The following is a 27,500-nucleotide window of genomic DNA, read 5'->3' on the forward strand; positions in this document are numbered from 1 at the left end:
GTCCATCTCTCTCTTCATGAGTCGGGAGAGGACAAGTTTCTAATGATTTAACGTATTCTCTCTCTCTCTCTCTCTCTCTCTCTCTCTCTTTCTCTCTTTCTCTTTCTCCTGATTCCCCGAAGTGTATATTTCATTCTATTTATTTAAGAGATGATGATAATGATGATGACTATGTAAGATATGATGTCTCTACTGTAAGATATCCTGCTTTTCTACCGCTGCTCTATCTCTCCACTTTCTACTTTGTATCAGGTTTCTTATGCAATTAGTGGATTATAATCCAGCGATGGCCAACCTGGATTGAGGAGATGCAATAATCCAGTACCACATATTCCAGATATCCTGGGGTGCATTTCTCGAAAGCAAGAGAGTCAAAGAGAGTAGATTAGAGAAAGAGGACTCAAACTCCGCCCACCCAATGCAAAGGGAGTGTGCTCAAGTTTGGTCTCCTAAAGGGGGGGTTGTCCCCTCCTCCTCCTTCTTCTTCTTCTTGTCTTTCTGTGGCATTGGGTGACGGCTTGCATAAGACGTGCGCTACCGCCATCTCCATTTATTCTCAACCCTCAGGTCTCCAAAGGTCTCTGAACTGAAGGTCTCCTAAAGGGGCGTTCACCCCTGACAACACATGGATCCTGGAAAAGTACGAGCCTAAAGTATCTTGCTTTAATAGACGATCAATGGCGTAGTTGTTAGCCAGTTAGCAACTTGGATAGTTGACAATGGGAAATTGCATTGAAAACAACAAAGTAGCTAATGAAGTTAGCAACTATGGTTTCGAGAAATGCGCTCCCCCTGGTTTCACCTGTGCAATTAGGGTAATTGGTTGAGTTGGACAGGTAAAACCAGGTTATGTGGAATATGTGGAACTGGATTGTATCTTCTGGATCCGGGTTGCCCATCACTGCTATATAGTCTGCGGTTCCTCAGAGACAATGAAACCCATTCAGAAGCCAGATATGCCATCACAATCATTACTCTTTGAATATCACGATGATGATGATGATGATAATAATGATGACGACGATCAAAGAAGGACAAAGTGGTTGCAATTCAGTGCCTTATATTCCAAACTGCGTGCTTTTAACTGTCCAATTCAGCCAGGTGATTGGCTGATTTACTGATCGCCTGGTTGAATTGGGCAGGTAAAACAAGGTCGTTTGGAATATGTGGCACTAGGTTGTGACAATTGATTCCATTTTCGCCCATCACTGATGACCATACAAGGTGGTAATCCAAGAACGTGGTTGAGCGATACACCTGGCTAAGTTAAAGGGGTATGCCACTATTTATGGGCTGAATACAGTTAAAATCAGGGTTTGCAAAGGTGGTAAAGTGTCTTATTTTTCATGTAAGCCGTTGTCTTGCTTCAAGACGAGTTAAAAGAGGGAGCATGTCGCTAAGCTAGTGAAAGTCAGTGGATCCGTGTAGCTTGCTACCATGCTACACGCATCCATTGACTTTCACTAGCTTAGCGACATATTCCCTCTTTTAACTTGTCTTACAGCAAGACAACGCTTATCATGTAAAATAAGACACTTTACCACCTTTATAAACCCCAGGCAACGATTTTAACTGTATTAAGCCCCAAAATAGTGGCATACACCTTTAACTTAGCCAGGTGAAGTGGTAAACCTGCTAATGGATAGCCCACAGGTGTCATTGAGTGCGTCTTAATATGCGACCTTGCCTCCTCCACTTGCGCTTGTCTCCTCGTCCCGCCTCCTGGCCTCTCCTCCGTGGAGAAAATGATAAAGTTTCCCAGCTGTCAGCCAATAGCCACAACAACTTTTGAGGGACTGTTTTTCATTCACCATCCCAATTGCAAATGAGAAAAAGACTCTACAATTGAGCTTTTGCAAGATATTGAAATATAATGCTGTTGTCAGTGATGTCATCATGACGAGAAGCAAGTGGAGGAGGCAAGTGGAGGAGGCAAGGTCGCATATTAAAACGCACTCCTTGAGTTTACAAAATGAGGGGCTCATGGCTCTTCTATTAGGTGATTTACCACTACCTGTTTACTACCGAGCTAGGACCCCAGCTAGCAACTTATTCGGTTCCCTATGGGAAATTGCATTGCAAACAATTAAGTTGCTAACTTAGTTAGCAACCAACGATACTGTTGAGAAACATGCCCCTGGTTCTTGGAATACCCCCCCAGATGCTGTTGTTGTTATTATTATTATTATTATTATTATTAGTTACACTTTATTCGATGCCAGCGTCATACATGTGACATAACAGTGTCATAACAGTCATTCAGACATTTCATGACTGTGTCATTGACATTTGGTTATGGTAAAGACAGCCCTAACAATGTCAACTTTTCATGACCATAAAATGTTTATGACATTGACATCATGTTTATGACTCGTTAATGACTTGTGTCATGACACTGTTTTGACACTATTATGTCATGCATATGATGCCGACATCAAGTAAAGTGTAACATTATTATTATTATTATGTTATGACAACTCATGTAAGTCCAATCAGCCCTATGTCATGTCAGCTCGTGTCATGTGTCATGTCATGTTATGTGTCATGTGTCATGTCATGTGTCGTTTTGTTCCCTCACTGCTGCCTTATGTTCCGCTCTTTCTGTTCTCAACATCCCCACCTGTACCGTGCGTGTGCGTGTGCGTGTGTGTGCGTCTGTATGCGTGCGTGCGCGCGATTCCTGTGTTTCTGTTCTCAATGTCCCTTCCTCAGTATGCGGCTGCGACTGTACACAGGGAGGAAGGGAGGGAGGGAGTGTGTGTTTGCGTGCGTGTATGTGCGCGTGCGTGCGTGTGTGTGTGTGTGTGTGTGTGCGCGCGTGCGTGTGTGTGTGTTAGCTCTAGACACTGATTGGAGTAATGGACACTCATGACACCCCATCCTGTGTGTGCGTTTGTTTTTTCTAAAGCCCATGTCTATTGCCCAGTCAACCCCTGCAACACACACATACACACACACACACACGCATACACACACACACACACACACACACACACACACACACACTGCTCCCCTCTCCCCACCCCACCCATGTTCTAGGATCTGTGTTAACACCACTGACACTAAATGCACTGGACCCCCCCCACCCCCCTCCCTCTCATGTTACCTCTGTGGCAGTGGACTATTTGTGTTGTACACACACACACACACACATCCACATATACATGTGCGCAAACACACACACACACACACACACACACACACACCCTGTACCTCTGTGGCAGTGGACTATTGATGTTGTTTACATGACGTACAATGAGGTCAATAACTTTTTTTTCCTTTAATCGGATGTATGTATGTATGTATGTCTCAGCAATGCATGTATTAAAACAGTGTTTCCCAAACTGGGGGTCAAGGCCCCTTTGGGGTGGGCTGGGGGTCGCGGACAATAAATGGGCAATCCACAGGTTAACGGTGGTTAACATCTAACACAATTCTGAAGTCCAAAAAAGGGTCCTTGCTGAAAAAGTTTGGGAAGCACTGTGTTACGATGTTTTTTATTATGTCTATGTAGCATGCTTGTAATTTATTTAATGAATAAAAATTGGTATATTTTAAAATTGGACATTATTTCGGATGGAGGAAATCCACGGTTCTATGACGTTGAGAAGTGTGTGTGTGTGTGTGTGTGTGCGTGTGCGTGAGTGGGTGAAACTACAATTGTGGATTTCTTCTTTCCCAGAGATACTATCTGTTGGGTAAAATGACATTTTGGTGGCAATTATACCAATTTATCATTTTTTTCCCTAAATGATCAAGATGGAAAGAAACAATTGAACACTTGAGTTGATACGTATGTTGATACTGCTGTAGACCCTGGACTACTGGACATACCTGATATTAGGGGTGGGCGGTATGGCCAAAAATGTATACCTCTGTATAATTTTAGCCACGGTATAGATCACGGTATATATCTCTGTATTGTACATCTGTGTATAAAATGTTAAAATTAAGCGTTTTGTGGCAAAATGACCAAAACACAATTTTTTGCATTTTATTTTTGGAAATGATTGGTCAAACATTGTTTTATCTATGTGGGAACTCTTGTCATTCAAATAATTTGAAAACATATTTTTTAACTTTTAATCTATAACTATAACTCTACGTCTACAGGACGCAATGCGCTATTGCGGTAGACGGTATGAGACGAAAATCTCTATCATTGATGAAAAAATACTGCACACGATATTATACCGCGGTTACCGCCCACCCCTACCTGATATACTGGGTGCTTTCCAATATGCACACTCCCATCCTCCCTTGCTCACTTACCTGCTTGTGGCCTCGTGATGACGTCACAGACGACAGAAATCTATTTCAATGTCTTGCAAAAGTGCAATTCTAATGTCATTTGCAATCGGGACGGTGAATGAAAAATAGTCCCCCAAAAGTTGTTGTGGCTAGACTTAACAGCGGGGAAAGTTTATAGTTTTCTCCACGGAGGCGGGGAGTCGACGAAACATGAGGCCCCACAAGCACAGTCCGAGGATGGGAGTCAGGATATTGGAATCCACCCAGAGACTTCACTTGCCGAAGTGTCCATCCAATAGAAACACGCTGCCCCTCACCTAACCCCACTACTACCACTACTACTACTAGCGCTTCAGGGAGGCCTCACAAACTGCACCAGAGGAAGAATGAGGCACAGTACACCTTGCAGTGACAATTCAACACCTAGAGAGAGTGAGGTTGGCACCAAACACACTCTATAGAAGGGTGCTAAATTCCACTGCAAATGTTGAGTAGACATGAATGTAATTCAACTATAAGTGTTGAATAAGCAATTCATAATGAGCATTAATACTAATCTGTAATGCAATAGTCACAGTGGAGTTTAAATCCCCTCTATTGAGTGTGTTGGTTCTTCTTTCCAAGGGTCAGCTGGGGGCAAACAGTTACGGAGCTTCGAATCCCAGAAGGTTCGAATCCCGGCTTTACCAGTCTGAGATTACCATAATACCATAATAATCCATGGCTGAAATGCCCCTTGAGCAAGGCACTTAACCCCAGTGCTCCAGAGACTGTAACCAATACCCTGAAATTATTAATAACTGTCTTAAGATCAGAGGGTTGCAGGTTCGAATCCCACCCGTACCTCTCCCTACACCTCCATCCATGGCTGAAATGCCCCTTGATCAAGGCCCGTAACTTCAGATGGCTCCAGGGACTGTAACCAATACCCTGTAATTATTAATAACTGTCTTACGATCAGAGGGTTGCAGGTTTGAATACCACCCGTACCACTCCCTACACCTCCATCCATGGCTGAAATGCCCCTTGATCAAGGCCCGTAACTTCAGATGGCTCCAGGGACTGTAACCAATACCCTGTACTATTTTGTTTTTGATAGTGTCAGCTAAGTGTACTGTAATGTAATGGATATACTCTCCCACTGTTTGGATTTGCACTGCAAACTGCTGTCGTTCACGACGGTTCAGTTGTTCGACATGTCATAAAGCAATATACACACTTGCCACTTGTACTGTACACACCCTACACACCAACCCATGCAAATGTGCTTTCAGGTAAAACCAGCCTCACTCCTGTTCACAGCCCCATCGACTTATTACTCAGTCTTTGTTTTGTGTCATGTGTATTTAAAAAAAAAATGAGCCCAATAAATAAAGACAACTCACTTTTCAGATAAAACCGTTTTTGACTTGCTTGATTTGATCCTTTATTGTGTCCAGCATGAAAGGGGAATGCTTTAATTGTTTTATTCTTTTACGAAATATATATTCAATAGTCACATAGTGCCTATATTCAGATGTACTATCAAAAAAGATGGTGTTCTAAATAAACAAAAACACAGGGGTAGGGAAAATGTCTCGAGGGCTGTTTGCGGCCCTTGAGACCATCTTATTCGGTCCCTGATATAATTTTAATGTTATGCAGCATGAAATATGGCATGTTTTGTAAAGGAATCTTAGAAATTACATTTGCAATACATTTAAGTTATATTTCAGGTGACCTAGAGAAGGTGAGCTCTGTTGCAAAGGTGGCAGTCTTCAATTTAGGCCTAAAGTGCAGGTGGAAAGTTGTGTTCATAGTACGGCCCTCGGAGGACTTTTACACCCCTTGGTTGGAGGAATTTGAAGTTGCCCCTCGAATGAAAAAGGTAGCCTACCATACACCTGGTCTAGATGAAGAAGTCTACAAGATAAGAAGGAATAGCTTGAGGGGGACCACTAGCCTATATGGAGATGAAGTGGCAGTGCCTAAGAAAAAAAAGAGTGCACAACTGTAATCGAATGTCAACAGAACACAGATTAGCAGTCTGGAACTATATTTCCCCGTTAACGCCTCGAGCCATGATACGCAGGCGCAGAATAATAACAGTAATTGTTCTGTGTGCACGAGGCAAGAGTGCTATAGAGACGCAGTTTCCACAACATCAGGCACGCGGTGCGCGCGACTGCACACGGCACACAGAGATAGCGCACGGGAGCAGGGAGGCAACACACGCACGGCGCACATGATGATGAGAAAACAGGTTACATTCGTGGAAGACGGCAAAAACCGGGAACACGCGCAGCAGGGAGACACCAGGTTCGTAGCAACAAGTTACCCCCCACCCCACCACCCCCGAAAGTTGAATGGCATTGAATAAGGAATTGGCGGTGGCGCGCATTACCAAAATCACCAAAACCTATTAATTTCTCTATGGTCATTGTAATGCATAACGGTTCCTTGCTGAAAATGCGTACGTCTTGCTGTCTTGTCTGCAGGTCTGCGGGGTCCCCGCACGCATCCAGGGTCCTTCTGCACGGTAAGCTATATGCACTGCAGCCGTCAGCCCCCCCCCCACACACACACTTAACTCGTGTTGCGCATCGCACCGGGCCCTCGCTCTCTTGGTGGCTGTGCAGCCGCACCGGGGGTGAAACGAGGGTGTTGCGTTTCACAGCTGAAACAGTATCCGCGGAGAAATGAAGGGAGGCCAGAGGGGGTAAAGCGCTAAAGCTTGCAGACTTGTACACTAAAACAGGCGGCTCAGCACAGAGCAGTGTGGTGTGGACGACATGAAGATGGGCGAGCGAGGCGAGGCGAGCCAGCAGGTGAAACCGAACCTTTCCAGTCCCGTGGCCTCGAGCCCTCGACCTGTCTGTAATAACGCGATGTGCAATGGAAGTCACTTAGTAAGCCTACATTTGTCAAACAGTTAAACAGTGACTGAATGAAGATGATGTAAATATGACCTTTTATTCAGTGGTGTAGTAGTAGGCCTAGTCTAAGTAGAACGCAGATACACAGTAGGCCTAGCCTACCCACCTGGGATTTCATTTCAGTATAGGCTACCCACCTAAAATTGATTGATCCATTATTTAGAGTAGCACAAATATATACTATACGTGCAAATATACAGTATACCCACCTCAAAAATGCTTAAAACCCCTTAAGACGCAGCTTTATACATTTGTTGTTACCAGTATGGTAATGACCAAGTCGTGGTGCATTACTAAAGGGCCTGTGTTGTGTCATAGTATTGTAGTGCTATGGTAGGTACATTTCAATGACTATTACAGTGTGCCACTGGAGGTACGGCGCGCATTAAGGGGCTACATGCCTACAGTATACCCATCACAAAAAAGTAGACTACACCACTGCTTTTTTTGGAATGCATGAAACCTTTATTGCCTGGAGGAGAATTGGTCTCAACTCAACCATAACTGACATGAGGAGCAACAGGCTGTGCACCCCTCTGGGTAGGGTGACCACCTGCTAATAAGCCCAGGGCTGGACTTGGGTTGAATTAGGGCCCAGGCACTTTTGGCTTAAAGGGCCCCACTCATAATTAGTGGCGCAGAACTGATTCACCGGTGGGCCCCGCACCTTCGTCGGCCCATATTTTCAGAAATGTGAAAAAACAAACAAACAAACAAAATATAAATAGGGGCCCATGAGGGTGCAGGCCCACTGGGAAATGCCCGGTATAATTTTATAGATTTTTTGTTTTGTTTTTGTTTAACACTGTTGTGAGGAGGGGCGAGATACTGGCAGCCAACCACGTGAGCTAATTTTTTTTGACCGACTGTGGTTTCCAACAATCAGAAGTTGAGTTGTGCGCAGCCAGGGTCGCGCAGCCAGGGGAAAACAAAAAAATGAGAACCCATGTATACAGTACAATTGTAGCCAGGCCACACCCTCCTAGTGACGCAACACCTTCGAACACCCCAAAGAGATTTGAAAGTCTATGATAATCAGACTAGTAGAATTGCATGATAGCCAAATAGGCCAGTAGACACAAAACACATCAAAACAAACAAGATAAACAAACAAAACAAATGAAAGCTACGCAGCTTACAGAATGTTGAGGTTATTATGGTGTTATAAAATTAAATATATATATTACACATTATATAATATACATTTAATATATACTTTATATGCTCATTTGATATGTTTTTATGTAATAAACACAGTGTATTATTAGATGATTTTGAGATCATTTTTTTCCAATGCTCTCATTGCAGTGGACGAGAACAGCTACCAGAGCAGCCGGCCTAGGAAAGCCCTGCAGTACAAACCTCTACCACGGGGGGCAGCAGAGAGGCAGCACCTGAAGACCATACACATCCCCAAAGCCATGATGATGGCACCCTTCCTACAGGTGTGTGTGTGTGTGTGTGTGTGTGTGTGTGTGTGTGTGTGTGTGTGTGTGTGTGTGTGTGTGTGTGTGTGTGTGTGTGTGTGTGTGTGTGTGTGTGTGTGTGTGTGTCAGGGCTTGACACTGGCACCTGCCAACCGGCCAAATGCTGGTAAAACTTGGCTGTGGCTAGTAACACTTTCAGTGTCACTAGCCTATTTGGCAGGTACCTTATTTCTTGGTATGGCATACACATCACAGTAGCCTATATTCTGTTATTTGCCCCTTGTGTATATTTTTTTTGTAACTCAGTTTCTATTTGATTGATAAACTTTCATGTAGAAAGCTATACACTCATCTTATTTTAGCACCTCATCTTCTGAGGTTAGACGTACACCATCATGATAAAGAAAAAAAAACTATATAAATTCTGTGGCTGGTGGAATACCTGAATGGCTAATGGCTTGGGAAAATCACTAGCCACAGTGGCCGGTGAGTGAAAAAGTTAATGTCAAGCCCTGGTGTGTGTGTGTGTGTGTGTGTGTGTGTGTGTGTGTGTGTGTGTGTGTGTGTGTGTGTGTGTGTGTGTGTGTGTGTGTGTGTGTGTGTGTGTGTGTGTGTGCTGTGCGTGTGTGTACCTCTGACTGCACTGAGCATTGCCAGTGTGTATTATGCTAGGCACTGTACTGTAACTGTGTGTGTGTGTGTGTGTGTGTGTGTGTGTGTGTGTGTGTGTGTGTGTGTGTGTGTGTGTGTGTGTGTGTGTGTGTGTGTGTGTGTGTGTGTGTGTGTGTGTGTGTGTGTGTGTGTGTGTGTGTATTGTGCACTACCTCTGACTGCATTGAGCATTGTCAGTGTGCATGATGCTACATTAACTGGCGTGTGTGTGTGTGTGTGTGTGTGTGTGTGTGCGTGTGTGTGTGTGTGTGTGTGCGCGTGTGTGTGTGTGTGTGCGTGCGCGCGTGTGTGTGTGTGTGTGTGTGTGTGCAGCACCCCAGCCTGACGACTGGCCAGAGGCGTTACCTGTGCAGCATCGCGAGTGTGTACTCTACATTAACGTGTGTGTGTGTGTGTGTGTGTGTGTGTGTGTGTGTGTGTGTGTGTGTGTGTGTGTGTCTTCTTGTGCACTACCTCTGACTGCATTGAGCATTGCCAGTGTGCCTGATGCTACACTAACTGGTGTTTGTGTGTGTGTGTGCGTGCGTGTGTGTGTGTGTGTGTGTGTGTGTGTGTGTGTGTGTGTGTGTGTGTGTGTGTGTGTGTGTGCAGCACCCCAGCCTGACGACGGGCCAGAGGCGTTACCTGTGCAGCATCGCGAGTGTGTACAGCACAGAGCACCTGCGGAGACAGATGAGAACACACTACCTGCATGCCCTCCGCACCTGCGCAGCCACAGGTGTGATGTCATCACTGTGCGACACTATTGATCTTCCTGTACATAAGGGGTGCGTTCCAATATGTGACCTTGCGTCCTCCGCTTGAGCTTGTGGCCTCGTACCAGGAAGTAATACGTCGTGATGACATCACTGACAACAACAGCAATGTATATCAATATCTTGCAAAAGCGCAATTCGAATGTCATTTTTTCATTTGCAATACGGTAAATGAAGATTGGTCCCTCAAAAGTTGTTGTGGCTAGGCAGACATCGGGGGAACTTTACCATTTTCTCCACGGAGGCGGAGAGTCAGCGAAACGCGAGGCCACAAGTACAGACCGAGGATGGGAATCTGCATAATGGAAATAACATAATTTATTTGTTAGTTCAAACTACTTAATTTTTAAAATGTATGTTATCACATTGGTTGCTACTATATGTTTCTCTCAGTTTTGCACTTTGTCAAATGACACACATACATAATCCAACATTTGAACAGGCCTTTATTTTGTAACCATTTGAATAATGTGCATTATGGTAAAACTCTAGCCTGGCGAGGCCATCCCATGTACTACACCCAAAGATTTTGGCCAGTCAACGGCAGCTTTTGCCCAGGCTAGTAAAACTCTACAATTACAATGACCTACAGTAGGCCTACAGCAGGGGTGTCATACTCAAATTGACCGAGGGCCAAAACCAAAATCTGAAGCAAAGTCGCGGGCCAAACTCAATATTTTTTTTACCGAAAATGGACTAAAATTGCTCATGTTTAATTGTATGTTTAAACAGAATCCCATATAGTTCAGATGTGTCTGCACATATCCTGTTGCATTTGAGTGTGAGCTGTTTGAATGGCCTGGGCCCACTCATATTCCTGTGATATACGGATTTTCATGTTCAAATCTTAATACGCTATACAGTTGTGGTGTATGTGGGCCAACCGTAATACACATTTGAAATGATCTTGTGGGGCAAATAAAATTGCTCCGCGGGCCAAATTTGCCCCCCCCGGCTTGTTTGACATCCCTGACCTACACTGTATGTATACAGTTCACTCGTTAGCCTTTCAGTGCTTGGTGTAATGCAGTGTTTCTCAAAGTGGGGTGTAAGCCCCCCTGGGGGGGGGCGGAGGCATCCCAGGGGGGGGCGTGTGACATCTAATTTTGGGTTTTTCTCCTAAGGAAATTATTTCCTGTCTCGCCAATAAGTCAATAAGTTTAAAGCTCTCACCAACATTACTGTATATGATTCATTGTCATGAATTTGTACTCGACTGCAGTCCATCTGTAATATCATCAGTCACCTTTCCTTTGATTCTGCACACTGATCGCAAAATCAGTATGCGCGAGTAGGCTACCGCTGTTGCTTGGGGGGGCTCGGAAGCATTCAGACCCTCTGAAGGGGGGAATGATGGAAAAAGTTTGAGAACCACTGGTGTACAGTATATTTTGCGAGATATTGAAGTATGCATTACAAGGCAAGTGATGTTGGAAAGTATCATTTGTAGGTAACCCTCAGAGAGGTGTCTGTTCGTTCATTAAATATCAAATAATCAAATAGGATGATGGCAGCCCTGTGCCTAACATAAATTATGGACTGTTTAGTCATATGATCTAATGTAATGGACACTACCCAGACAGATATACAGAACAATATTGACAATACAACACACCGCTCAAACACAACAAACATACATACTGGTTACCGCTTGACCTAGACCTTGACCTTGACTACTGTATTTGCAGGCATAAGGCATAAGCAAGGATATTGTTGCACTCAAGCAGGGTTGCCAGATGAGACTGATGATTTCCAGCCCCCAAAAATGCTCAAAGCCGCCATTATCTATCATCTATGGCCATTAATCTGCAAATGCCCAAATGCCCCCTTTTTATATTCCAAATTTACCCGCAGACTGTCATTCTAAGCAGCCCAATTAGGGCGGGAAACAGCCCAATCTGGCAACACTGCACTCAAGATGTGTTTTCAACCACTGTGCCAGGGGAACACTATGTGTGCCGTGACAGATAATCTGGTGTTCCGTGGAAGATTTCAGAATGGGGGTACATTGTTCATATAGGGGCCAGGGGTGGGGAACCTTTTTCATTCGAAGGGCCACTTCAAATTCCTTCAAGGGCCGTAAAAGTCCTCCGAGGGCCATACTATGAACACAAAACAGGATTTCCCCTTGCAGTTCAGGCCTATATTAAATGTAGACACCTTTTAAAACAGACCCCGCCTTCTCTAGGGCCCTTGAATATTACTTAATTGTATTGGAAATGTAATTTCTAACATTCCTTTACAAAATATGGCATATGTCATGTGATGCTTCATAACATTAAAATTGTCTCGGTGGCCGGATAAAACGCCCTCAAGGGCCGCAAACGGCCCTCCAGACATAGGTTCCCCACCCCTGACATAGGCAATAGGGTTTCATTTTCTGTTTACATTTACAATTGGTGGTGTGCCTCTGCATTTTCATCTTGACAAAGGTGTGCCTTCTCAAAAAAAGGTGGTAACACTTTATTTTAGGGATACATCTATTAGCACTAATACATACAATATTAATGCCTGTGTAAGTAACTTGTAAGGCACGTACTAAGTAAAATAAGACAGTTGTTAAGCATGTATTCACAAATGTCTTGTTCATGCCCAATTAGGGATTTATTACTAATATAACCTTAGTAAGGACCAGTAAGCCTGTATTTCTATTTATTAGTAAGTAGTAAATGGCAGAATACAATGTGTATAAGCTCCCGACACACTGTGTGAACAAACCCTGAACAGTGTGAAAACAGATGCGGAATAAGGGTCCCTATTCTAAATAGACAGGTCATCAGCTGGGAAAATTAGGCCTTTCGTCCTACCGCACTTTTCTCTGTGGATTACTGACCAGAAGCCCTATTGGAAGAAATTTAAACATGGGGCCACGTCAATTTTTGCTCAGAATTCAATATGGCCGCCATTTTCCAAAATGACTTGTTTTCATGCATTATTACATTGTACTATAAGGTGATATTCATGAACGATGAACTACTTTCAGCACTATTCTGTCCTAATTCCTTACATACATGTTTACAAAGGTTGACTAAACTAACAGAAATGAAAATTAAGTTGGCCACCTTGCAAAATCCAAAGGAAAGTGCTGAAAATAATGATTGAAATGCACATACAGAGTCTATGGCTGCGAAAATTAGGCCTATTGTCCTGTCAGGGTTTTCACAGTGGATTACAGACCAGAAGGCCTATTGAAAAAGATTCACCAGCTGGTTGCCATCTCAAATGTGCTCCAAAATTAAAATTGTTCTCTGTTTTTCAGAATGGCAGACTTTCATACATTTTTCTCAATACTATAAGACCATAATTATCAATAAAGATAACCTATTTTCAGTGAAATCTCCTATCTACAGACGTGAGTACAAAGGTTGGCAACAGAAAGATGTAAATTTCCTATAGACAATATCCCAAGGATTGTTGTCAGAAAATGATTGAATTACACATACACAATTGACTGCTGAAAAAAAGGCTATTGATCTGCCAAACTTTTCACATTAGATTTCTGACCAAAAGTTTTTCAGGCCAACATTTTTTTGCATAAAGCAAGGGTGAGTGTGCGTGCGTGTGTGCGCGCGCGTATCCCCCGCTCATCTTTCCCCTGCTCTACAGTGTCTTTCCCCCACACACTATTCTGCCTCCTCCACCCCCTCACTCACCCCCCCCCCACACACACACACTATTCTGCCCCCCAACCCCCTCACTCATCCTTCCCATGCTACTCTGCCCCTCCACCCCTCACTCACCCAACACTATTCTGCCCACGCTCAACCCCCCTGACTCATTCTTCCTCCACCCCCCCACAAAATACTCGCCCACCCCCCACCCAATGTGAAAAGTTTGGCAGGTCAACCCCCCCCCTCCACTCAACTTACCCCCCCCCCCTCACACACACATTATTCTGCCCCCGAACCCCCCACATCCCCCCACACACTATTCTGCCCCCCAACTCCTAATTCAACCCAGACTCATTCCCCCCCAACCCCACTCTGCCCCCCTACCCTCACTCATCCCCTCATTCATCGCCCCGCTCCTCCACATCATTCGGTCCTCCCTACCACCCCACCTTAGCCCCCCCCCTCAACACACACAGACCCTGTCTACTGTGTCTATGTCAGTGTATGTAAAGAAGCACACTGGCCACTCACACTTGAGAAAAGCGCACTCAGGCACACGTACACACACATACAAACGCACGCACACACACACAAGCGTGCACACACTCACACACAAGCGCGCACAAACACACACACACACACACACACACACACACACACACACAAACACACACAAGCGCGCGCACACACACACACACACACACACACACACACACACACACACACACACACACACACACACACACACACACACACACACACACACACACACACACACACACACACAGAGTTTGGCAGGACAATATGCCTTTTTTCAGCAGTCCACTGTGTTTGTGAAATTCAATCATTTGACAACATTCCTTCGGATATTTCAAAGTGGCAAGATACAGGGGGTGGACAAAATAACTGAGACACCTTTCATTTTAGTGTTGGAAGTTTAATGGCTCAAGTGGACCAGCCTGTTGGCCAATCTTCATTAATGGCACATTGCACCAGTAAAGTGAAGTGTGAAGGCTCAATTAGCAGCCTAACCCTAACCCTAGCAGGGTAAGAGCACAGTTTTGCTCAAAATTTTGCAATGCACACAACATTATGGGTGACATGTCAGAGTTCAAAAAGGAGAACTTCTGTGTAACTGTTGCATCTTTGCCCGAAGCAGCAAGTCTTTGTGATGTATCAAGAGCCACAGTATCCAAGGTGATGTCTGCATACCACCAAGAAGGATGAACCACATCCAACAGGATTAACTGTGGACGCAAGAGGAACTAAATGACACTAAAATGACAGGTGTCTCAGTTATTTTGTCCACCCCCTGTATATATATTCATGCCTTTTTCTAGACAACCTTTATACTCACGTCTGTAAGGAGATAGGACAATTTAACTGAAAAATAGGTAATCTTTATTGGAAATTATGGCCTTACAGTATTGAGAAAAAATGTGTGAAAGTCTGCCATTCTGAAAAACAGAGAACAATTTGAATTTTGGAGCACATAGATGGACCCACGTTTTCATCTTTTTCAATAGGCCTGCTGGTCTGTAATCCACTGTGAAAACCCTGACAGAACAATAGGCCTAATTTTCCCAGCCATAGACTCTCTATGTGCATTTCAATCATTATTTTCAGCACTTTCCTTTGGATATTGCAAGGTGGCCAACTTTATTTTCATTTCTTTTGGTTTAGTCAACCTTTGTAAACATGTATGTAAGGAAATAGGACAGAATAGTGCTGAAAGTAGTTCATCGTTCATGTTTATACCACGGCAGTCTGGAATCTCCCATTGTGACGCGCTAAATTTGGTATTGATTAACTGTCTATATATGCACACCTGAAGTAGTCCCACTATTAGGTCACTTTTCTGACCGCATAACTCCAGTGTATCAATGCGCCAAGGCACGCACGTTCATAAATTACACACAAAAAAGTTGCAAGCATTCACATGTCGCATCGCACGTCTGGAAACACCAGCAATGTATAGTGAATCTGGAGCAAATCTTAGTAGGCCTAATCAAATTTGAAACATGTTTATTTCTCCCAACTGACCATCACTCTGTCAACTTTGTGTGTGTGTGAGAGAGAGAGAGAGAGAGAGAGAGAGAGAGAGAGAGAGAGAGAGAGAGAGAGATTCCCTGCGCAAAGGGACGCCCGTTTCACGTGGGCGTTTCTTCCCCACGAGAGGAGATGTTTCCTGCGGTTGTAGCGTTTATCAGTTGAGAGAGTAGCGTAACTTGTGAAAAGTATGGGATATTTTCGGATCAATAGGCTTAGCCTGGGACCGCAGTGGAAAATAAATCAAGGGGAGTTTCCTATGGGAGGAGAGCACATTGACGAGGTGCCTGTTTTGATGAAGTTAATGGCGAGGTGAGGCAGTTAGAATGTCGCCAAGATGCGCGGGGTATTTTTTTAATCTATTGAGATCTGTACATGTGTAGGAATCATGCCAACTGTAGCATGGTCTAGTGGGCAAGTCAGACGCGCCCATATATCGAATGGGTAGAACATTGAGGCGACTGACTTGACAACCAAATGCGATAGAACTATCAACGGTGTCTTGGCCGTAGCAACCTTCAATTTAGAATTAGCAACGGCAGTTCGCCAGAAAGTTATGAAAAGAAGCTTATTGTGGCGGAAGGAAGTAGTTCTACAGAAAAGCTTTTTTTAGCCATTAAAGCATCGAAATAATGCCTCAAATAAATTTCAGACAGTGTGGCAACCGTGGTATAAGCGGGATAATTGACTTCACGGTGTGCGTATAACAGGAAAAATAATGCACACCGAGGTGTAACGGCCACTCCGCTTCGCGTCGTGGCCGCATCACCACCTGGTGTGCATTATTTTTCCTGTTATACGCACACCGTGTCGTCAATTATCCCTTACATATCACCTTATAGTACAATGTAATAATGCATGAAAACAAGTCATTTTGGAAAATGGCGGCCATATTGAATTCTGAGCAAAAATTGACGTGGCCCCATGATTTAATTTCTTCCAATAGGGCTTCTGGTCAGTAATCCACAAAGAAAAGTGCGGTAGGACGAAAGGCCTAATTTTCCCAGCTGATGACCTGTCTAAAAGTGATGCATTGCTCAGCCCAGGTGGCTTAGGGCCCCCGCACTACCAAAGTCCCCCTGGTTACCTAGGGCCCCCACATCACCCAGGCCTGCACTACCTAGCCCTCCCTGATCAGCAAAGTGCAAGGGTATATCAGGTAATTTATACTTGGTTAGCTGAAACATCCAGTTTTCTCTTGTTCATCCCAATGTAAGTGGGGAAACAGGAGCCATTATATAACAAGGATTGAACATACACCTGTCAATGGTGGTGGGTTGGTGAGATGCAGTTGTTTCATGTACCACTGCGTTTTAATTGTAAAAAAAAAATAAAAAAATAAATAAATGCAGAACATTGGAATAATAGTTTTTAAGCGAAACTAAACTATTCTTTTGTGATAATTAAGTTAATGTTTGAGAACATTAGCTTCAAGAAGTGCAGTGCATGATGGGTACGCAATCAGGCCAACAGACAACCTACCCAGGTCTGAGCCTAGCTACGTCCTTAGCTCCTCCCCTCGCTCGTGCAATTTAGTTGCTATCCAAACAATTAGCCATGTATGTAAAAACAGAAATATTATCATTGCTGTATTGGCCATGCATTGCATTTCTGATAAAGGGCGTACCCATCATGCACTGCACTGCAAAATGACATCTCACCACCCCACCGTCGCTGAGAAGTTTACGTCTAATCCTTGCTATATAATGCTTCCTATCACAGCACTGGTACAGAGTGGAATAAATATGATCTACACATCTAATTAGACTTTTGCAGTTTAAGAGATATTCTTACCTTTGCTTTGGGGGGGGGGGGGGGGGGAGGGGGGGGGGGTTGGTCTGGGTAGGGTGGGGCCCTAGGGAGTGCGGGGGCCTAAGCCATCTGGGCTGAGCAATGCATCACTTTAGAATAGGGACCCTTATTCCACATCTGTTTTCACATTGTTCAGTGTTTGTTCACACAGTGTACTAAGAACTTATACACATTGTATTCTGGCCCTTACTGCTTACTCATAAATAGAAATCTAGGTCTACTAGGTCCTTACTAAGGTTATATCGGTAATAAATCCCTTATTGTGCATGAACAAGACATTTGCAACTAAATGTCTAACAACTGTCTTATTTTGCTTAGTACATGCCTTACAAGTTACTTACACAGGCATTAATATTGTATGTCTTAGTGCTAATAGATGTATCCAAAAGGTTGAAAACCACTGGTGTAGAGATAGAAATAAGCAGGTGCGTGGCCTCACATAAAACAGTTTATAGTTGAGAGCGGGTTGGCACACTAAGCACACCAGTGGGCCTGGTCACTCTTTGCTGAAAAGACTCAACTACATCATAACAACATTGCTATGATGACATTATGCTATGACATGCTTTTACCCAAAGTAACTTAGTTATTGGTTACAGGTTATTGGTTACAGTCCCTGGAGCAGTGTGGGATTAGGAGCCTTGCTCAGGGGCACCTTAGCCATGGCATGTGGAAGGGATTGGGAAAGGGTGGGATGTGAACCTGCAACCCTTTGAACTAAACTACTCCATCTCCTTCACCATTAGGCCACCGCTCGGCTGCTAAGCACAGAGGTGCCATGGTGAGAGGCTGCCCCAAGGATGCCCCCAACAACGCCCCCACTGCCCCGTCAACAGTCCACAGCGGGGGAGAGGGATCAGCCTCCTGCCCCAGGACCAATGCTCTCAGCGGGGGAGAGGGACCACCAGCGTCCACCCACCCCAGGAGCAATGCCCTCAGTGGGGGAGAGGGAACACCAGCCTCCACCCACCCCAGGAGCAATGCCCTCAGTGGGGGAGAGGGACCAGCGTCCACCCACCCCAGGAGCAATGCCCTCAGTGGGGGAGAGGGAACACCAGCCTCCACCCACCCCAGGAGCAATGCCCTCAGTGGGGGAGAGGGACCAGCATCCTGCCACCCCAGGACCAATGCCTACCGAGAGCCCCACAGTGGCAACACACACTCCGACAAACTCATACTGCCCCAGATCAACAACCAGCACAGGTAAGCATCTTAACCCCTTAGCACAGCTCTAACCGCAGAAATACACCAGCGGCGATCTGAGCGAGGCGAGCGACGGAAGTAATTGACTTTGTATTGAGTCGCGCGACAAACACGATTCTGGAGACTAGAGCGATTTGCGTGACGAGTCCGACAGTTTGAAGTTGAAATCTTTTCAACTTTCTATGACGCGGTTCGGCGACAAGCCGCGACAGCCAATGACTGTATAGAGGTCAGTGACCACAGCCAATGGGAATGCTTGAATGCTTTGCCTTCTGCCTGTACGGACATACTCTTGTCTCCTCAATCGCTCGTATCGCTTGCTGCTGCACTCTGTCGCTTGAATCGCATGGTGCCTGGTCTATTCGCGCAGTTACTGCGTGGTCACTGACCTCTATACAGTCATTGGCTGTCGCGGCTTGTCGCCGAACCGCGTCATAGAAAGTTGAAAAGATTTCAACTTCAAACTGTCGCGCTCGTCGCGCAAATCGCTCTCTACTCCAGAATCGCTTTTGTTGCGCGACTCAATACAAAGTCAGTTACTTCCATCGCTCGACTCGCTCAGATCGCCGCTGGTGTATTTCTGCGGTTAGGCTCTCTGTAATGTCATAGCAATGTTGTTATGATGCAGTTAAGCATTTTCAGCAAGTGAATAGGGTAGCCGCCGACCCCATCTGCAGTAAGAGGCTAGTATTTATTTAGAGGAGTATTTATTTATTTATTATTGTATTTATGTATTATTAGAAAAGATGTATAGACCTGCCATGAACAGTTTTAGCATTTATTTAAACAAATACCAGAGACAGTTCTGGATGTAGGAAAGGGAGTTTGTTACTTTATAACCCGTTTCTTTTAATTTTGACAATACATTTATTTTCAGAAACTCCACACACGCCTCTGCACAGAACGTCAAAACTCACAGAAAAGGAAAGAGTCATCCTTCCAAAGGTAACAATAAATATTCCGGTAAAGCACATAAATACTGTATTCGTATTTACTTAATTCCACTTCATTTGTATTACAAAATTGGGTAACACTTCATTTTAGGGATACATCTATGAGCACATGTTCTAAGCAAATGCTAAGGCCTACTAGGTCCTTACTAAGGTTAAATTGGTAATAAATCCCTTATTGTGCATGAACAAGACATTTGCGAATACATGCCTAACAAATGTTTGATTTTGCTTTGTGCATGCCTTACAAGTTACTTATACAGGAACATTGTATGTATTAGTGCGAATAGATGTATCCCTAAAACAAAGTGTTACCCAAAATTGCTAATTAATTTATTTCTGTGTAGGACCAAAGGCCAGTAGACAACAGCGAGACGACTTGGAGGAGAACCTGAGCTCCCTTTCACTGGAGGAGGAGATGGACATCATACTGAACTGAATACATAATAATAATAATAATAATAATAATACATTTTATTTTGAGCGCCTTTCAAAATACCCAATTCAATAAACTAGACTAAACATCAACACATTATACTGAATACAGCAGTGGACATCAACACATGAATACAGCAGTGGACATCAACACATCATACTGAACTGAAGGCATAATGGACGTTATACGTATTCAACATGGACGTTATACTTAACTGGGCTTAACACACACAGCCATGGGAAATCATATACCGGTACTCAACTGACCTGAACACAGCCATAGGAAATTATACTGACTTAAATACAGCCATAGGAAATTATACTGACTTAAATACAGCCATAGGAAATTATACTGACTTAAATACAGCCATAGGAAATTATACTGACTTAAACACAGCCATAGGAAATTATGCTGACTTAAATACAGCCATAGGAAATTATACTGACTTAAATACAGCAATGGACAGACATTATACTTAACTGGGCCAAACACACAGCCATGTTAAGAAATTAACTGACCTGAGCACATGGAAATCTTACTGTAACACAGCCATGTTAGGAAACCACACTAACAGCAATATCATGCTCAATTGAATAGGGCAAGTGACTATATTTGATCACTTCCGATTACTTGCACACCACATCACAAATGCTCCTGCCATGCCTCTCTGCAAGGCTGTACACCCAATTGGGTTATATCAAATTAATCAGGAGAAGTCAGGCTTTCAGACAGATAGTGGCATCATGACATTTGACCAAACACAGCGGCCTTGAGCCTGGCAAGCTTTTTTTTTCACTCAGGAGCTAAAATGTGTGTGCCTTATAAAGGGTTAATTGAATTGAAGCCTTATGTTCCTGAATACAGCTATGGAGGGGCATTATACGTCGGAATCGTAAAATAGGCTAGAAGTAGATCTAGCGACCGCATATTTAGATACTACAATGATTATTTATCCCTTAGATTCTCAATATCTGTGTACATAAGTGTCAGAATAAAGAACATTATAAGGTAGTAGCTTGGGTAGTGGCCATGTTTGTTTTTCAGGTTTCCAGTTGAGAGGGAGGTGGCACACAGCATTTTGGGTACCAAGGCAGCGAAGTCAGCATCTGATGCTGCCCTCAAATATCCTCGTTACGCCCACAGTCAACTGCCAAGGGAGGAAATAAAGCAATTTTTCGTTTCGATCCACACTTCATGACTCGATGTCCAGTTGGCTCACTGGAAGGACAGCTGCCTTCCCTGTTTCGAACGGACCCCTAGTCAACTGAATACAGCTATTGGACAGACACATTGTACTGAACTGGACACCACTCTGAACTGAACGGACTGTGGACAGACACCAACGATCTTCATGAATAAATGCTATGAATGAATGAATTAACAAAAAACTGAATAGCTGAATAGTTATTATGGTTGATCATCATGTTGAAGTGGGGCTGTGGCTGGGGCAGATTTGGCCTCATACATGGCTGTAGTGCCCTTGAGCAAGGCATCTATCCCCCATAATGCTCTAGGGACTGGAACCAATATACCCAGTAAATAACTGTAGGTTGTTCTGGATAAACCTGTCATGTAGGCCTAATGTAATGCTAAAAAAAACCCAGAAAGTAATGCTAAAAGAAGTAATGCTATGCCACTATGTGCTTTATTATTCTAATGCCCCTGTTAATAATTTTGAATGTGTTGACTTCATTGTCATTATTGTTCTACATGGAAATGGTTTAGTAATGGTGTTGCACAGAATGTTATTGTGAAGTCTTAATACAAAGAATTGAAATCTCGTTTCTGGGAAAGTAAGAAACGTAATTTAAAGTCTTTGTATGACCAGTGCAAGTAAAATTGACAATAAAACCGACTTGACTTGACTTGAAAGCTTGGGAGATAAGTGTCGCCTAAAATGAATCAAATATTTTTTTTTTAATGAAAATGTGTTTCATGTAGGCTAATGTTTCTTCATTAACTTATACATTTACCATAGGCCTTCATATTTGTTTGTCAGTGCTGAAAGGATGCGTATGTGTAGGTCAGCTAGGCCCAGTGGTGTAGTCTACGTAGAGGGTATACCCACTTCTAAATTTCAGGGATTTCAGTATACCCACTTAAAATTGATTGATCCATTGTTTTGAATAGCAGAAATATATACAGTATACCCACTTCAAAGAATGCTCAAATATACAGTATATACACCATAAAAAGTAGACTACACCACTGGCTAGGCCTATTAGGCTATACATTTTATATTAACACAGCATGCAAAAAGAAACAAGCCACCAGCAGTGCCTGTCTGCATATCTTTCACCACACGGTGGCGCCATCGGCATACTGTCAAAAAATGTCTACAGCTGAAGAGCTACAAGAATTTTAAGAGAGGTGCAAACAGTCCTTTGTGCGGCCGATAACCGGACTTCTGTGAGGAAGGACTCGGCAAGAACATTAGTTGTTGTTTTTTTTCCTGTTTACAACGCATTCAGTCAGTTAATATAAAATTGTGTTTGCTAGACGAGGTGGAGATGAAATGTGTTATTGAGGGAAATAACGTGAAGGGTAAGTGGCTCGCAGCATTCTTTTTGTAAAGTTTGCTAACACTGTAGCTAAATTGTTTGTAGCTATTCAACCTTGTCATTATGTTGATACTCAAGGTGACGATAATGTTATCTTGTGAAACCACTGTACTCAAAATTAAATAGGTCTACATATATTATGCTTCCTTAAATTTTCGTATTTTATTCAAGTGAGTGAAAGAGTGGTTGCCTGTGGTATCAGCACTTCTTTCTGTAGCCTATGCTAGCGGCTACACTTCCATCCATAGCCTATCATTTAACATTTCAGACTTACATTTAGCGTTACTACATGACAACAACAGAAGACACGTTACTAGCGAACTGACGTGTGTCAAAATACTTTATTTAACATAGCCTTTCTATTTGGTTTTTCAAAGCTTTTGGGAAAGCAGTTCACGCACTTGCACGCATAGGAGAGGATCTATGGCTGGACCCATCTGAAAAAGGGGTGAGATATTCTCTCTCTCTCTCTCTCTCTCTCTCTCTCTCTCTCTCTCTCTCTCTCTCTCTCTCTCTCTCTCTCTCTCCTTAATGATAAAAGTAAGTAGCCTACAACATTTTGAATAGAAGGTAACATTCATTTCTCTTGTTTCTCGCTCTCGCTCCCTCCACACTTCTCCACTTCGTAACCTCTTTTCTCCCTCCCCATCTCTCCCGGCCACTTCCCTCCACTCCTCCCACTCTCCTCCTCCTCTCTTTCTCCCCATCTCTCTCCATCCCTCTCTCCTCTCCTCCATCTCTCGCGTTCTCCCTCTCTGTCTCTCTCTATCGCTTTGCTCACCTCCATCTGCTCCTCACCTCCTGTCCCTCTCTCCCTCCTCTCTCTTCCTCTCTCTCTGTCTCTCCCTCCTCCTCTCTCTCCCTCCTCTCTCTTCCTCTCTCTCTGTCTCTCTCTCACCCTCTCCCTCCTCCTCTCTCTCTCTCTCTCCCTCCTCCTCTCTCTCCCTCCCCCCTCCTCATCTCTCCCTCCTCTCTCTGTCTCTCTCTCTTCCTCCTCCTCTCTCTCGCTCTCTCTCTGTCTCTGTCTCTCATCTCTCCCTCCTCCTCCTCTCTCTCTCTCCTTCCTCTCTCCCCCCTCCTCATCTCTCTCTCTCTCTCTCTCTCTCTCTCTCTCTCTCTCTCTCCATCTCCAGTTGGCGTTGCGTGCGGTGAATTCGGCCCAGTCTGCGTACGCCTGTTTCCTCTTCTCTCCAGACTTCTTCCGCGTCTACCAGCAGCCCACAGACACACACACACACTGCCCTAACACACCGCTCAAATGCAAACTAGCCATGAAGGTAACACACACACACACACACACACACACACACACACACAGGGTGCGATTTGTCAAAAAACCAGAGGGGGGGACGTTTCATTTTCCCATGAAACGTGTCGTCACAAAATGAAGTTAATACGACAGCTCAATATTGGATGATATCAAATGAATAACAGTCAAAAACAAGGGGGCAGGGAGGTTTTTTTTTCCAACACAGACACGGACAATGCGTCTTAATTTAGATTTTTTTGTAATGCAGTCGGACATCTCTTGCGCAAACATGTTGCACTGAAATCGCCAAGGGGGAATCTGTAGCCTAAATTTCGTGTGGCAAAAACACTTCAGTCACTCACAATCCCAAGCGCACTAACCCTAGAAATACCCACCGAATGTAGGCAGAGGGGGCTACTTCAACGTGTCGTCCTCATGCGTTGCAACTTTCTTCAAACTTTTAGTCGGGTCATACAAATTCATTGCATGTTCAGGCGCTACTCCACCCATTCCGTCTGCCTTGACAGTAGCTTAGATTTACGATCAAGGCACAACGGTTTCATAGCCTAACATGCAGACAGAATTACTTGAATAATTTCAGTTTTCCTGATGGCAAGGACGCACGTTTGCACACAGGTGATGGTTTCATACCGCAGTCTTAATTCAAGTAGCTTAGTTCATGACCTGTTGGGGTCTTTCATTTGTTTGTGCCCTTACAATCTCCTTATGCTCCGTTTGCAAGCATTTCCCTCTAAGCAGCATATATAGCCTGGTTCACACCAGACGGTGTATGTGTAGCTTCACACACTACCGTCTGGTACACAGCCATAGAGCACGCTCCGTCTCCAACCAGAAAATAGGCTGAGAATGTATTGCTTCAAAATCAACGGTAACTCACATTGAGGGGTCACAAGACAGATTAGAGACTATATTGGCTCTTAAAAGATTAACAGGAAGGTTTTTGAAGGAATTTGTTGGTGAGGAGGCCGTGCCGAAGCAATACATTCTCAGCCTATTTTCTGGTTGGAGACGGAGCGTGCTCTATGGCTGTGTACCAGACGGTAGTGTGTGTAGCTCTGCTCCGCCAGGGGGCGCCGAAGCTACACATACACCGTCTGGTGTGAACCAGGCTAGCATATATAGCCTACAACAGAAGAGAAGAGCCGCATTTAGCCTAATATTAGGTTCGGTTCACCCTGATTGCCAGGCCGCACTTTTGTACACAGATGACTGGTTTCATAGGCCTATAGTTCCTTATGCGGTCTTTTATTTGATTGTGGTGCATTAATTCAATTTTTCTGCTCCATTTTAAAGCACCTCCCTTCCTAGAGCGCCTGCTTTTTTGCCATTTGCATTCTGCATCCAATACGGCATCTCATCAATTAGCGAGAGGGCGCAATGCGCTCCTCTTCCGTCTACAAACCCTGAGGAAAGTGATCAGGACAGGGCGCCTCTCGCAACATCTGCCTACTGTCGGTGCGTCTTTTTGCATAGCCACTCAAGAACAGTAGGGAGTTGGAAGCAAAGTATTTCAAACGTCTTTTTTAACGTTTCCTTCGTTTGCTCCCCCACTGACGCTGCGCTTATGCAATGCAATGCACCCTTTTTGCGCGCCTGTTTGTTGGCACTAGCAACTTTGTTGCATTTGCTGGCAGTCAGGGACCTCGTGAACATTAAAGCTTACACCACGTCGGGCAATTTTAAAAGTGAGTGCAATGTACACTGCAGAAAACGGTCACAACTTTACATGTCAACATTTTTGTTAGTTTATTTTGATAGGCCTATTCGCGAGCATATTTTCCAGCAGAGATAAAAACCAGAAGGGGGGACAATCTCCCCCATCCCCCCGGCAAATCGCACCCTGACACACACACACACACACACTGTCATAACACACCGCTCAAATGCAAACTAGCCATGAAGGTAACACACACACACACACACACACACACACACACACACACACACACACACACACACACACACACACACACACACACACACACACACACACACACAAACAGGTACTGAAGGTGGGTTGTGGAGGGACATTGCATAAAAAAATAGATAAATGCATAAAAATAGGAAATCCACAGGTTAACAGTTAAAGTGATACTGTCCCATTTTTGAAAAAAAAAAGCTTATTTTACACCTCCCCTTGAGTTTAATGATTGAGTTTTACCCTTCTCCTGTACTTTCAACCGTTCTCTGAATGAGTATGGCAGTGCAAATTTTACCTCCAAGCTAGCAACTAACATGGAATCCTATGAGACCAGCTGGTGGCTAACGGTTGAAAGTACAGGAGAATGGTAAAGCCCTACTATTTAACTCAAGGAAATGTGTAAAATAATCTTATTTTCAAATGTAACATAATTCCATAATTTGGTTAGTAACAGTATTCACATGTATTTGCTGCCTTGTGAATTTCTAGCAATATTAGCGTGCAAACTGTTAATGAAAAAAATACAGCAATATTAATGAACATAAAAAATACCCAGGCAAGTTGACTAGAATATCTTGCTGGAATCTCCATGATTAGTCTGTAAGTTCTGTTTTTTAACGTTCTCTGTGACTCCTGTGCAGTCGGTTCTCCCCCTGTTCCGCTGCCTGGCTACTGTGGAACGGAACGTGGCCAGCTGTGAGATCTCAGTGGGTTCCGAAGAGAACCGCGTGGTGTGCAAGTTCTACTGCAGACACGGTGAGCTGTTAGAACGCTGTTAGAACACTAGTGTGTCTCACACTCAACATTCTGATTCTGAGAGAGAACGCTGCGGAACACTAGTGTCACTCTCAACATTCTGATTCTGAGAGAGAATGCTGTGGAACACTAGTGTCACTCTCAACATTCTGATTCTGAGAGAGTACGCTGTGAAACACTAGTGTCACTCTCAACATTCTGATTCTGAGAGAAAATGCTGTGGAACACTCTTAACATTCTGATTTTGAACCTTTCATATGGCCTTGGCATAAAACAACTGTGAAAATCACCAAATCAAGTATATGAACTTAGTGGTAGTTTTTTCTGGCATATTCATAGTTTAAAAACAAGCACATTTGTTTATATTTAGATGTCGTTAAATTCAAATAGATGGAAAGAATGATAATCATTCATGTATATTTCTTTCTATCTGTTTGAATTTATTTGGTGTGCAGTAACGCCATAAGCATGGCCTCAGAACACTTCAGGTCGGTCAGGGGAGGTGGAATGCCTGAAAGTGGGTCAGCTTTTCCCATTTCAAGTTGTCTATTGGTATTTAAAATCAACTGAATTTTAAGAATATGCTCGTGTGTGTGTGGTTTTTTTTTTTAAACTATGAATGTTCTGTTCTGTGAACATTAACATTTATCACAAAGTCCATTCATGTTGTTGCCATCTGTTGAATACTGTATTGAAGACGTGCAGGTTTTATAATGCAGCATGCAACTCTAAAGTCAGCCACCAGGTGGAGCTGTAACTTAGGGAATTCCATGAGGAGAGCAATCCACATTCACTTGCGTCAGAGAGAGAGAGAGAGAGAGAGAGAGAGAGAGAGAGAGAGAGAGAGAGAGAGAGAGAGATTGCGTGTGTGTGTGTGCGTGTGGATGTGTGTGAGTGTGAGAAAGAGAGAC

General features: G+C 43.9%; 2 protein-coding genes and 1 long non-coding RNA gene across 3 annotated transcripts in view; all 3 read left to right on the forward strand.

The window, feature by feature from the left end:
* The window catches only part of LOC134445651 (ubiquitin-conjugating enzyme E2 G1-like), a 9,287-nt gene extending 9,185 nt beyond the window's left edge, over window positions 1–102 (forward strand). Inside the window, exon 6 of the mRNA XM_063194705.1 lies at window positions 1–102. This exon is cut by the window's left edge and continues 241 nt beyond it. The gene's annotated coding sequence lies outside the window, so the exon portion shown is untranslated.
* An 18,497-nt stretch (window positions 103–18,599) lies between these two features.
* Window positions 18,600–20,100, forward strand: LOC134445656 (uncharacterized). Its single transcript, XR_010034321.1, has 3 exons — window positions 18,600–18,695; window positions 19,573–19,640; window positions 19,993–20,100. It is a non-coding gene; the product is annotated as an uncharacterized LOC134445656 (long non-coding RNA).
* Window positions 20,101–22,485: 2,385 nt separating this feature from the next.
* LOC134446495 (uncharacterized) overlaps window positions 22,486–27,500 on the forward strand; it is a 17,134-nt gene continuing 12,119 nt past the window's right edge. Inside the window, exons 1-4 of the mRNA XM_063195862.1 lie at window positions 22,486–22,625; window positions 23,020–23,090; window positions 23,776–23,919; window positions 26,475–26,589. Coding sequence (XP_063051932.1) covers window positions 22,592–22,625; window positions 23,020–23,090; window positions 23,776–23,919; window positions 26,475–26,589 — 364 coding nt within the window. The 5' untranslated portion in view covers window positions 22,486–22,591. The remainder of the gene's footprint in view (window positions 22,626–23,019; window positions 23,091–23,775; window positions 23,920–26,474; window positions 26,590–27,500) is intronic.

The sequence above is a fragment of the Engraulis encrasicolus genome, chromosome 3 (genome assembly GCF_034702125.1).
Source record: "Engraulis encrasicolus isolate BLACKSEA-1 chromosome 3, IST_EnEncr_1.0, whole genome shotgun sequence".
NCBI lineage: Eukaryota > Metazoa > Chordata > Actinopteri > Clupeiformes > Engraulidae > Engraulis > Engraulis encrasicolus.